Source organism: Anoplopoma fimbria, chromosome 24 (genome assembly GCF_027596085.1).
Source record: "Anoplopoma fimbria isolate UVic2021 breed Golden Eagle Sablefish chromosome 24, Afim_UVic_2022, whole genome shotgun sequence".
Taxonomy (NCBI): Eukaryota; Metazoa; Chordata; class Actinopteri; order Perciformes; family Anoplopomatidae; genus Anoplopoma; species Anoplopoma fimbria.
The window spans coordinates 14,418,311-14,431,242 of record NC_072472.1 but is presented as its reverse complement, the minus strand read 5'-3'; the positions used below and the strand labels follow the sequence as shown (position 1 = coordinate 14,431,242).

The window sequence follows — 12,932 nt, the reverse complement described above, 5'->3', positions numbered from 1 at the left end:
TGGAACGTAGATGGACTGGTAAATCGAGAGCTTTGCCTTTCGGCTCAGCTCCTTCTTCACCAAAACGGTCCGGTACAACGCCCGCATCACTGCTGACGCTGCACCGAACCGCCTGTCCATCTCCCGCTCCATTTTACCCTCACTCGTGAATAAGATCCCGAGATACTTGAACTCCCTCGCTTGGGGCAGTGACTCACTCCCAACCCAGAGGGTGCAATCCACCGTTTTCCGGAAGAGAACCATGGCCTCAGACTTGGAGGTACTGACTCTCATCCCGACCGCTTCACACTCGGCTGTGAACCGCCCCAGTGCGTGCTGAAGGTCACGTTCTGAAGAAGCCAACAGAACCACATCATCTGCAAAAAGCAGGGATGCGATTCTGAGGTCCCCAAACCGGAAACTCTCCTCCCCCGGCTGCGCCTTGAAATCCTGTCCATGAAAATCACAAACAGGATTGGTGACAATGGGCAGCCCTGGCGGAGGCCAACACGCACTGGGAACAAGCTCGACTTTGTGCCGAGTATCCGGACACAGCTCTCACTTTGGTCATACAAGGACCGAATGGCTCGTAGTAACGAACCAGGTACCCCATATTCCCGCAGTACCCCCCACAGGACTCCCCGAGGGACACGGTCGAAGGCCTTCTCCAAGTCCACAAAACACATGTAGACTGGATGAGCAAACTCCCATGCACCCTCCAACAGACCTGCAAGGGTAAAGAGTTGGTCCGCTGTTCCACGTCCAGGACGGAATCCGCATTGCTCCTCCTGAATCTGAGGTTCGACAATCGGACGGAGCCTCCTTTCCAGCACCCTGGAGTAAACTTTCCCGGGGAGGCTGAGCAGTGTGATACCCCTATAATTGGAGCACACTCTCCGGTCCCCCTTTTGAAAATGGGAACCACCACCCCGGTCTGCCACTCCACAGGCACTGTACCCGACTTCCACGCGACAGTGAAGAGACGTGTCAACCAAGACAGCCCAACAATGTCCAGAGCCTTTAGCATCTCCGGTCGAATCTCATCCACTCCTGGCGCTTTGCCGCTGAAGAGCTTTTTAACTACCTCAACGACCTCCGCCAGGCATATGGACGAGACTTCCCTGAGTCTTCAGACTCTGCCTCTTCCACAGAGGACGTGTTGGTCGGGTTCAGGAGTTCCTCAAAGTGTTCTTTCCACCGCTCGACAATATCCCCAGTCCGGGTCTGCAGTTCTCCCCCTGCTGAGCACAGCCTGAGAAAAGCCCTGTTTCCCCTTTCTGAGTCGTCTCACGGTTTGCCAGAACTTCCTTGAGGCCATTCGAAAGTCCTTCTCCATGGCCTCGCCAAACTCCTCCCACACCCGGGTTTTGCCTCAGCAACCGCCGCAGCTGCAGCCCTTCTGGCCAACCGGTACCTGCCTGCTGATTCAGGAGACCCTCGGCCAACCAAGCCCGAAAGGCCTCCTTCTTCAGCTTGACGGCCTCCTTCACCGCTGGTGTCCACCAGCGGGTTCTTGGATTGCCGCCACGACAGGCACCGATCGCCTTCCGACCACAACTCCTAGCAGCAGCTTCCACAATGGAGGATTTGAACATGGCCCACTCGGATTCCATGTCCCCAGCCTCCCCGGGATGCACGAGAAATTGTTCCGGAGGTGGGAGTTGAAGACCTTGCGGACAGGATCCTCAGCCAGACGTTCCCAGTTCACCCTCACTACACGTTTGGGTTTACCGGGTCAGCCGGGGGTCAGCACGCCCAGGTTTCCGCCCCAGCCTGCCGCCCAGCTCACATTGCACCCGACCCCAATGCCTATCCCTGCGGGTGGTGGGCCCACAGGGTGGCGGCACGATGTAGCTTTTTCGGGCTGGGCCCGGCCGGGCCCCATGTGCCAAGGCCCGGCCACCAGACGCTCGCCGGCGAGCTCCCCTACCAGGTCTGGCTCCAGGAGGGTGCCCCGGTTTCCCTATTCCGGGCGAGGTGCCACAACCTTGCATCGTCCGATTCATTGAGGTTTGGTGAATCGCTCTTAGTCTGACCCCTCCCCCGAGACCACTTTGCCTTGGGAGACCCTACCAGGGGCTATTGCCCCCGACAACACAGCTCTCAGGATCACTGGGGCACACAAACCCCTCCACCACGATAAGGTGGCGATTCATTGGAGGAGTGACATTGTAGGTTATTCTCCGCTCACCATTCTGGTGCCTCACGCTGTCAGTCACATTCTGCTAGAGCAGAAAACCTCTCATCTGTCTGCTACCAGATATATGAGATATCACACTATTTTGCTTGATTTGCCCTATGTGACTGTGAAGAGATGTACCACCCTTAACCCAGCTTCTCTTGTTCCAGGCATTGATGATGGTGAACCTCACTGTTGTATTGCTGAAATCCAACATGTTTGCTCTCCTCGAACTGATCTCTCTGCTGTTCCATTGCCTAATCCTGACCTTGTCTTTTAATGTGGATGGATCTGCATCACGTGACCCAGCCACTGGCCTCTCCAGAGCTGGTTACGCTGTTGTTTCTGACCATGAAGTTGTTCTTTCTGCCCCCCTCCCTTCTCATTACTCAGCACAGGCAGCAGAGCTGGTGGCCCTAACAGAAGCATAGTCTCTGCCCTGCTTGAGGCTATTCTTCTGCATAGCAGTGTGTAAATGTGCTGCACATACTCGTAAAGATGATTTGGTTTCCACAGGGAATGCTAGAGCAGACGCAGCCGCCAAGGCTGCTTCACACATATCACTTCTTAATCCACAGAAGTTCATACCCTGTCTTCACTCCCATCCTCGCTCACTAAGATACAGTCACTTTCTGACCCCTCTGAGCGAGCTCTCTGGTGCAGATGTGAGTGTAAATTCTCTGATGACATTTGGAGGGGCCCAAATGGTAAACCATGCCTCCCAAAAGCCTTGTTTCCACATTATGCTAAATTGACACATGGGTTTGACCATGTGTCTAAAGGGGGGATGTTGTCAATGATAACTGAACATTGGTATACGAAGGGCTTTTCAACATTTGCCCAGAAGTATTGTCAGAGCTGCATGACATGTGCTACACATAATACAGGTCGACCCAACATGACCATTTGAACACCTTATGATGGACTTCATTGAGCTAAGTCCAGCTGAGGGTTAGAAATGTTGTTTGTTGATGGTTGATATGTGGTCCAAGTGGGTTGAAGCCTTTCCTGCAAAACATCAAACAGCAGCCGTTGTGGCAAAAGCCCTGATGACAGAAATTATTCCCAGGTGGGGAATACCGACTCAGATTTCTAGTGACAATGGCTCCCATTTTGTCAACACAGCAATCAAACAAGTCGGTGAGTACCTAGGCATTGATTTGAGATACCATTGTGCCTACCACCCAGCAAGTGCAGGTGCTGTTGAGCGTGAAAATGGCACGCTAAAGTAAAAACTGGCTAAATGTTGTGAAGACACAGGTCTTCCCTGGCTTAGAGCTCTGCCTATTGTCCTGATGTACATGAGAATGAGAAAACGGGCTCGAACTAACTTAACCCCCTATGAGTGTCTTTTTGCAGCTCCTCCCCACGTTGGAATCCATCCACCAGGAGGCCCTCCTCCTGACACTGCTCTCTGTGAAGATGCTATGCTAACCTATTGCATTCTCGTGCCCTTTCTGATATCAGGAAACAGGTTGCTAAAGCCCTACCATCACCTGCCAGCACACCTCTGCACCTCATCCAACCAGGTGACTATGTGGTAGTGAAAGACTTCAGGAGGAAACACTGGAAAGCAAAACTTTGGCAGGGTCCCTTCCAGGTGCTCCTAGTTACCCACACAGCTGTCAAGGTAGCTGAAAGAGCCACGTGGATCCACGCCAGCCACTGCAAACGGGTTCCTCTGCCGAGAGAACCCCCACAGACACCGACTACAGCCAAGGAAGCAGCGTCTGATAAATAGGCACATATATGACCATAATAAAGTCATATTTGTGACCAGATATACTTCGTTGATTCAACACAGGACAGGTGTGAGCCAAGCGCCGCCTTGGTCCTGCTCCGCTGAAAACACAACACACACACACACTGATACAAGCTCAACGTGACATGCAAGCGCAGTTCTTGTGTCTCCACCGTGGGATCAACTTACTCCATCATGGAACGACCACGACCATGGCATCCATTCCGTCGTCTAGGGTGCGGCCTTAGGGGTTCCGTATGTGTCCTCTAAATACAGTATTGCTGACAATACACAAAAACAGCTAAATGCATTTCCTGACTGTAGCATTATGATAATATAACTTGAATCCTCTCGGATTGTTATATTTGATCTGAACTTGTTCAGCTACAGCTCATGTATATACTATGTTTGATCAATAGAATGATCAAAAGGGGGGAATGTAATGGCAAATTTAGGTTTTAGTTATACTGTGTGATTTATATTTGTGTATGTTTGAAGATATACTGTGTAAAGGATTTATGTCCACAGGCCAGTAGATATACTAAATCAGAACAGAGTCTGCAGACACTGAAATATAGCCTTGATGAGCCTGATTTATACAATAAAAAAGAAAATAAAAAAAGGTGTTTATAGGCTAGAAATGCAATATTTTAGCATACCTCACATCGGAACAAACAAGTGGTCGCCATGGAAACTGACCAACAGGCGGATAGGGACATCTCAGCCCTCAGAGCAGGGAGTTTGAATGCCTTACTAAATAAATTGCAACAGCTAGGCAGAAACACAAGGAGAAGACACCTTAAAAAGGTGCAATCTGCAGTATTTGGCGGAATCTTGTGGTGAGATTACAGATTGCAACCATTTAAAACGTGTGTTGATCTAGGTCGTTTAGGGTCGTTTGGGATTCAATTGTGTGAGCAAGAATTATGACATCACAACTTTTTCTCCATGTTTCTGCCATGTTTGTTAATAGTCTCTAAGCACGGGAGCACACTCTGGCAAAAACTGGACCGTTGGTGAATTCAAAGTGCTGTTGGAATGTACCGTTTCGCTAAGAAGTGCAGGAATGAGCCCTAAAACCCCAAAATGAGTCAGAATCCTTTGCACTTTTTGGCAATGGCAACTACGTTTCAAAAATCATTAAAAGATGTATACATTTGTATAAGTATAGACGTTTGTTTGCCACTGAGCTTATTTTCTACAAAAATCTGAAATCCAATGGAAAAATCCCATTGCAATGCTAACTTCCAGGGTTGGCCAACAAAGTCATCCCTGCACCACTCTACACAGAGCACCACACTCACAGAGGGTCCAATGGGCACTCTGACTACGCAGACGGAGCAGCAGAGCACCAAGCTCAGTGAAAGTGTGGACTTACTTGTGTGCCATACTATTTCTTAAAACGTTAAATTAATCTAACTGGGTTACATTTTCATTAACTCCTAATGTTAGCTCTGGCCAATAAATTCTAACTTATTTTCACAGGCATTGTTAGTCTCATGTCTCATCATGATCATTGTTATCCTCGCTGATGACAAGCTTGTGCACATGAGGCACTTTTTTACACGAAACATATCACTAGGAAAGTTCTTTCATCAATTTTAACTTTCAAGTTTGTTAATTCATACAGAAATAGAACTCTCTGATTCTTCGAACACCAGCGTCAGATTGTGTTTATGTGTAGTTGTAGTTAAACCCCAAGTGGCCTGTTTTATTAAAGCAAGTAGCCTGATACTGTTACATGAAGTTTACTCATTATAATGACATGTTTTTTATCGACATAACAGGCCTTTTTATTTATGACATGTTTAAAGGAATATAGTGTGATTTTCTCTGATCTCCACATAAGAGCTATTTCCAAATCACAGCATAATAATTTAAGTATAAACTGGGCATAAGATTACTGAAAATCGTATTATTATTATAAATGATTTTGTGATCCTAAGAAACCAAAGTTTGTCGTGTGAAAATATTATACACTCACCCACAGAGGCCGTTTGTAGTGACACCTCACCTGAATAGGAATTGCAGCCGTCGACCAAATATTTTCAGATGAGGTGTTATTGTTCTACAGAAAGATCCAACCACTATCACAGCTAAAGAAAATGGTGATTGCGATCATCTGAAAGGACAAGGTGTGTCTGTGTGAATTCTTTCATTTTCACTTCTTAGGACAGGTTGTATGAGAAACCTGTGTTTACGGTAAATATACCTTACAAAACATGATGGTATGCATGTGCTACAGTAAAATTAAAGGTATGATAGAGGACAATACTCTGTGACACTTATCATTAAATGAAATTCAAGTTTTCAAAACAAAGGGAACATTCTTCAGTGCATGAATCCCAACTGCACCAGTCCTAAAAACTGCTGGTAGTAAAGGAAGTTTTGTGAATCATGACGAAATCAACAACACTGCCGGACCAACTTGAAAAGGGGATGAGAATTTAATGTTAATTTTAAGACCTATTTGTATGATTCGAGATAAAATAAAACTATCAAAGGAAAAATTACAAGGACTGCTATATCAAAAGTCCAAACAATATTCACTGGTGAACTGGAGTAACAATGCAAAAGAAGTAACTGCGGGCATGAGAAAGGTCAACGACTGTAATCATGTTTACATTAATGGGGCAGATTTATGTGGCCTGTGTTTGCTCACTTTCTATCTGAACTTGTGCTTACAGTAAATGATTGATGGAGGGAGGAGAAAATGTGGGTGGAGGTTGACCAGCACTAGGACTTGAGAAACAACAGTTTACATGACCCACTCTTTTCTCCAGTTCTTATTTTTGTGTTTCTTTTGTTTGCCATTTGTTGAAGACTTCCCTTTAAGAAGACGACCATCCAGAACATCAGTCAACTTGTGAGCCAAGAATTTTACTCTGGTACACGATGCAACAGGGCAGGACTTTGTAAAGTATGGGGGTCAGACATCCCTGAGGAAATCACAGCAACTTTTCCAGAGAAATCATTTGATTTTATATTAAACTACAATCTACTCTCTATTTACCAATGGCGTCATTCGTATGGGATTATTTGCTCTGTGTGCTTCCATCACTGCTTCTTCTGCTGCTGTATCTGGCCCTGCGCTGGCCCAGGATACGTTGTTGGACGAGACTGGCCTTCAGGGCTGCAAGCTGGAGACTCTGGGTCATTATTTGCGGGATCTTGGAGCTGCCGCTAGACAGCAATACAAAAGCATGGACCAGGGAGCTAGAATCACCAGGGGAAGATATTTTGCCTGGTTCAGGTCAGGACTCAGATGGTCTCAGGCTCATCTGCAAACCCACTGCGCTGGCACAATATCTGCTTCGCCACTGTGGCTCTCTGGCCAAGCCGAAACTGGCCTCCTGGCCCAAGGGTGACCCCCACCTCCAGACTCTTTCCAGCCTGCTATGTGGACCATGGGGTTACACATTACAGTTCACTAGAGACAATCTGTTACTGAGAGACGGGGGTATTGTGGCTCTGGACTGGGCGGTGGGAACAGGACTGGATGAGGCGGTCGGGAGGAAGAGGTGGGAGGGCAGGAAGGAGCATCAGTCAGGGGGAAAGGCGCTGGGCTGCTTCACAGCGACGCCTCCTGTCCTCCTCCTCATACCTGAGGCCTGGGGAGGGATGGCCCCCCACCTAAAGGTGCTGTGCCATCAGGCCATGCGTCTGGGCTTCTATGTGGTAGTATTTCATGCTCGAGGCACAGCGGGGTGCCCGCTGACCACAGCACGACTGACTGAGTTTGGAGACCCAGCCGATCTTGAGCAGGTATAGAAATGTGCCAGGTGTACACTTTTTTATCAGTTCTTTTTTTAAAGATTTTATTAGACTATTAGGCAAAATGTCCAATGTTTTAATAGTTTAATTCCATCTTTTCAATTGTGATGATTTCCTGTTTTATATTACTGTAAACTAAATAGCTTTTTGTATTGGATCACTTTGCTCTCTGGGTAATAGGGATTGAGATTTCTTTACTATTTTTTGTTTCAATTTATGTAAAAAAAAAAATCCACAGACTAATGGATAATTATTTGCAGCACTTTATGCAGTCCAATAGACAATTCACAAAGTAGAGTGTTATGCAAATAAAAGGCCTACAGCCATGCTAGCAGCTCGGTGTGGCTGCACTTGGTCAAAGTGCTGCTGAGCTAAATAAGGTCAGTGTGCGAACAGGCTCACAATGAGTACAATGTTCACATAAAATGCATCATATCATTTCAAAGTTGAGATAGGTCAGCCTAGACCAGAGTGGCGGACCAACAGACAGTGCCGTCCATAGATACCGTTAGTGGCTAAAATTGACATTTTGTTCATTAAATGGCTTTATTTTACCCGACAATGAAGAGAACTTTAATGTTTTCTATTTTCAGGCGGTGGCTTATGTCCACAACCGCCACCCATCCTCTGTAATGGTTGCAGTGAGTGAGGGTTCAGGCTCAGGGATTCTTCTCTCCTACTTGGGGGAATGTGGATCAAGTTCACGCCTGACAGCGGCTGCAGCCATCTCACCTGTTCTCCAGGGACAACTGTGGTTTGAAACAGCCATGCCTCCAATTTATCGCTCCGCGGTGTTGTTTCACCGGAAACTGCAGCTCAGTAGGTGAGAGAAATTAAAAAAAAATTAAAATGTATTAATAGTAGTTATGCATTAAAACTTTTTTTCTTCACATGGCCCTCTCATAAGATACGCAAGTTCGTTCAGAGGAGTCCTGGATGTGGATCGGGCCCTAAGCTGTTCCTCCCTCAGAGACTTGGAGGAAACTCTGTCCTGCTCTCGAGCCCAGCTTCAGCAGAGGGCCCCAAGTCGTCCAATCGGCTCTCAAAATTCTGGACAGAACGCCGGATCTCATTCCTCACGGGGCCTGGCGCCCTCAGTGGCCTGGGCACTCGGTGAGAGGGCTTACCCAGCCAAGGACTGGGACAACTACTGGGAGAGGAATGAACCGCTGAGAGATGCAGATGAGGTAGCGGTCCCCGTGCTCTGTATCCGCAGCTGTGACGATCCTCTCCTCCCGCCTGCCTCCACTTTGCCTCTCCCCCTTTTCCAGATCAATCCTTATTTCCTTCTGGTGCTGACAGACAGAGGAGGGCACTGCGGGTTCACTCTGGAGGGCAGAGAAGAGATGGAAGGAGGGAGGACTGGAAATGAGGTGGAGGAGAAAGGTAACTGGAGTCATATTGCAGTTTTGGAGTACTTTAGAGTCGTGGTTGATTTCCTGAAAAGGGAGAAGGATGGGGTGAGCTTTGATGGTCCTCCTGGAGAATATAGTCAGGCTGTGCAGAGGAGCAGGACGAGCGACATGGCTCCACCTCGTAGGAGGCGAGCAAACATTATCAGGAAACAAAGACTGCAGACACCTGAAGAGATCAGTGTAGATGCAGAGGAAGGGAACTTCACCTGGAAGAGGTCTTATACGCGCTGAGGAGGAAGACATGGTGAGAGATGAGATCTGCAAAGAGAGAACTGGACAATATTTTTTTTTTTTTCTTATTATCTTAAGTTATATCAGCAGCTGGAGTTTTAAGAAAGTTAAAGTATTCCTACAAACACTGGAAAAGAAAAATCTGCAAAATGAGGACACTGGACTGCTTAGAAAAAATAGTAAAATTGATCAAGAGGAAATATGTCCTTTGGTAAACCAAGCATTAACAACATGGTCTCAGAACAAGGCTTCACTCGTTTGAAATTCCAATTCTTCTTTGAAAACAAAAAGAGATTAAAAAATAATGAATCTAGAAATGTTACTTACTAAAGCAAGAGGTTTTTAGTTTTTTTAGGTGATGTAGCTCTTACAAAACTGAGGTTATGCAAATAAAACAAGCAGTTCATGTCCAATACATGTCAAAAGTAGCACTGTATCACAAATAATAACTCAGGCATTCATGACAAACAGTATAAAATAATAAATAAATTAAGGTTAAGTAAAAGTTTGTGTTTTTTCATCTTTAAATAACCGTCATGCTCCGCACACACAAAAACACATTGGGACAAAGAAATATTAAAATTACTTTATTACAGATCATTCTTTATCCAGTAGCCCTCTTCCAACAAAAAATAGTAATTACAAACAAAATATTACATTTATCCCCTAAACATTGTTTCTCAATTTATTTTATACATTTTTAAATCACTTTGTCATCTGTAAGGAATAGCTTTTCTCTTCTGCTATGCGACATTCAGCTTTTTGCACAATCTATACAATTTAATACAGTTTAATACAGGTCTCTGGACTACGGAGATAAAACAGCAAGATCCACCAAATGACAGGAGATAAAGGGAATACTGATAAACAGACTGTACAGAGACGTTACCCTGCCTCCCGCCTACTCCCAACCAATGGCAGCCATCCCTCAGCGACACTGAAGGGGATCACAGTAGACTCTTTTATCTGGTCAATCACTTGTGCAAGCAGTGCAACTGATCCAGTTCAGAGTGACCAAGGTCTAAAGCTAGACTCTGCCCCGAACACCTCGCAAAACACCTGGGAGTTCTAGTAAACAATAGAGAGGGTGTAAAAATCTGCCACTCGTTTGGCCCTCTGCAGACATCATCTGGAAAATAAAATGACCCTTTCTGGCATAAAACCAAATAAAAGACAACAGAACTGGAAAAATGTTTGATAAAAGATGTTGGATATAATGGCATACTGGCTTAAGAGAAAAATGGGACCACCACATTGTTTTTTTTCCCAGTTTTTGGAACTGAGCCAAGTCAAACAGGATTATAAATTCTGAGTGCAGGGTGGTAAGATTTATAAAAAAAAAATAAAAAAAAGGCAGATACTTGAGTGTAGTGTGAAAATGCTTGGTGTATAACCACAACAGAAGAGGGTGCATGTTTTATAAATGAAGTCCAAATGAAATCCGTGGACCCCACAAAATCTAAGAGTAACCCCTTTTAGATATCAAACAACAGATATATTTTCACCGTCTTGTGCAAGAATTTCTGTTGTGGAGTGAACCAAACATTGTTTATGCAGCCAAATATTGTTCTCCAGATTTGATAGATCTTTGAAAGACATTTTTTTTCTTGTCTTTTAAAAAACGTGAAAAACCTAAATAGAAAGATTGAGTCTTCTAAATTAGGTACGATAATGTCAATTAAATCTGACCATTGCTAAGGCAAAGGCTACACCTAACGAGATTTCAAATTATGTGCAAAATCATCCTAATCAGCATTAAACAAAAAGTTGCCCTTTTACTCAAGGCAAAGTTGTGTTGTTATCATTCACAACAGAATATCTGTAAGAAGTTTCAGAACTTGCAGTTGCAAGTGAGACAGTGAAAACCCAGTGGCTGTTAATCGAAAGTTAATTTGAATACCGCTGGTCTAAAACCACATCACTGTGTCTGCATCACAACTACTTAATTTTTCTTTGATTTGTCAATTAGATTTCCATATTTTCAAATTCAAAATATACAATATTAACAGGTTTCCTGTACATTCCACCTCTGAAAATCATAATGCATACTCTCTGCATTTCACAATAAGACTTCCACCTTTATCTCTATAATCTTTTTTTTAAAGATTTATATAATAATACATATTTTTTTCTTCTTTTCTTTCACTTGAAGAGCTCTTCCCAAATAGATCAGGGAAGTACTGAAGACCACACCAGGCTCAGGGGGGGAGGAGACAAACGTGGAGGGATTCAGGGAGGTTATTGATCAGAACACGACGTCGGGGTCACTGGGGGTGAGACAGAGCGGGATGTCGGACCAGAGAAGGTTACAGGGACATGGCAGCGGAGATCACAGCATCACCGCCCATCAACCCAACGAGACATTCAGCAGTCACCAACCAGAGGACTAGCGATGCTCCTCTTTCACGCTCCCTGTTCGTTCGGTGTAACTCTAGCCCCTTCAAACTATTATTTGATTAGTTAAAAACACACTGGGAAATTTCTAGGCAACTGAGATGGACATTGTTGCCCTGACAGAGATGCTGCTATGTTGCCCATTTACAGCCAACTCAGCTAACAACTGCTAAGTGCATTTTCTTTTCTTCCAAAAATTCATTTTTTTTTTTTTACACTTTTATGTCCCAATCCCATTTTCACAAATGTTACTCCTGTACATGCATTCATCAACCAAGTGTGCAAAGGGACATACTGCTTGACTGGGGAATAAAAATCAAGAACTATTTTATGTATGCATGTGTGTAAATCTGATCTATCAATCATTTCCTGTGCATGAAAGCCTGTGCCAAAGTGCCAGTCATTGTCAAGTCACGACACCCTGTGGTGAAGCTCTGCTTGAGTGTTCTTGAGGTAGACCAACAGGCATCGCTTTCACCGACCAACACAGGGCCAGATTAGACCAGGAAGTGACTGCAAAACAAGTGAGAGGTGAACACTTGTTTTGATACTATACAAGTAGAGGTTAGGTGCTGCTGAAAACCCATCCCTGTCATGAGGGCTTTGGACTGATAAGGCTAAAGTGTCCTTCAGACCGGCCGTTCACGGGACTGGCATGAGCAAAGAGTGGTCAGAGGTCTGTGGAAACCCAAGAGCCGAGCCAATGAGGCCGAGTATGCACGAGAATGGACTCCCTTCTCTCCTCCAAATCCCGCAACACATGCATCTAACTTGGCCGCATGGCATTACCTGAACTTCCAATTACATCTCTGGCACAATCTCATTAAATACATAACAGTATGATGGCATGGATAATTCTAATGACAAATCTGACTCTGCACCCCCACCTTTGGCATCTTTGCAGCCCTAACTAACTCATTCCAGTAAAAACTGCACACAGTGATTTCACTGGTTCGATTCCCTCTCTGGTGGAGGATAAGCTTTGAGTAAAGCCACTCAGGCTGGAATGAAAGATTGCATACTTTTAGCTACGACACCTTGGACGTCCCCGTGCTACTATATAGTCAGAGATACCCACGTGTACTTACGACAACATTCGTTCTTCTTCTACATTCCTTCCAGACCTATCCAACTTGTTCCGAACCTTTCTGTTCTTCAATCTTAAATCATACCCCTACATTACCCCCCCCCCCCCCCCCCCCCCCGCCTTCTCACTCCT

General features: G+C 45.2%; 1 protein-coding gene across 3 annotated transcripts; it reads left to right on the top strand.

Annotated features, from left to right (window-relative positions):
- Positions 1–6,656: 6,656 nt before the first annotated feature.
- LOC129114058 (protein ABHD15) lies at positions 6,657–12,882 on the top strand. 3 transcript variants are annotated; one of them, XM_054626565.1, is made up of 4 exons: positions 6,657–7,664; positions 8,267–8,496; positions 8,581–9,059; positions 11,472–12,882. In XM_054626565.1, the coding sequence occupies exons 1-4, from the start codon at positions 6,915–6,917 to the stop codon at positions 11,501–11,503; spliced, it is 1,491 nt and encodes a 496-aa protein (XP_054482540.1). In that variant the 5' UTR covers positions 6,657–6,914; the 3' UTR covers positions 11,504–12,882. The 3 variants fall into 3 exon arrangements, with proteins under 3 accessions (XP_054482540.1, XP_054482539.1, XP_054482538.1); XM_054626564.1 differs by having other exon boundaries at positions 8,581–9,332; XM_054626563.1 differs by lacking the exon at positions 11,472–12,882 and having other exon boundaries at positions 8,581–9,813.
- The last annotated feature ends 50 nt before the right edge of the window (positions 12,883–12,932 follow it).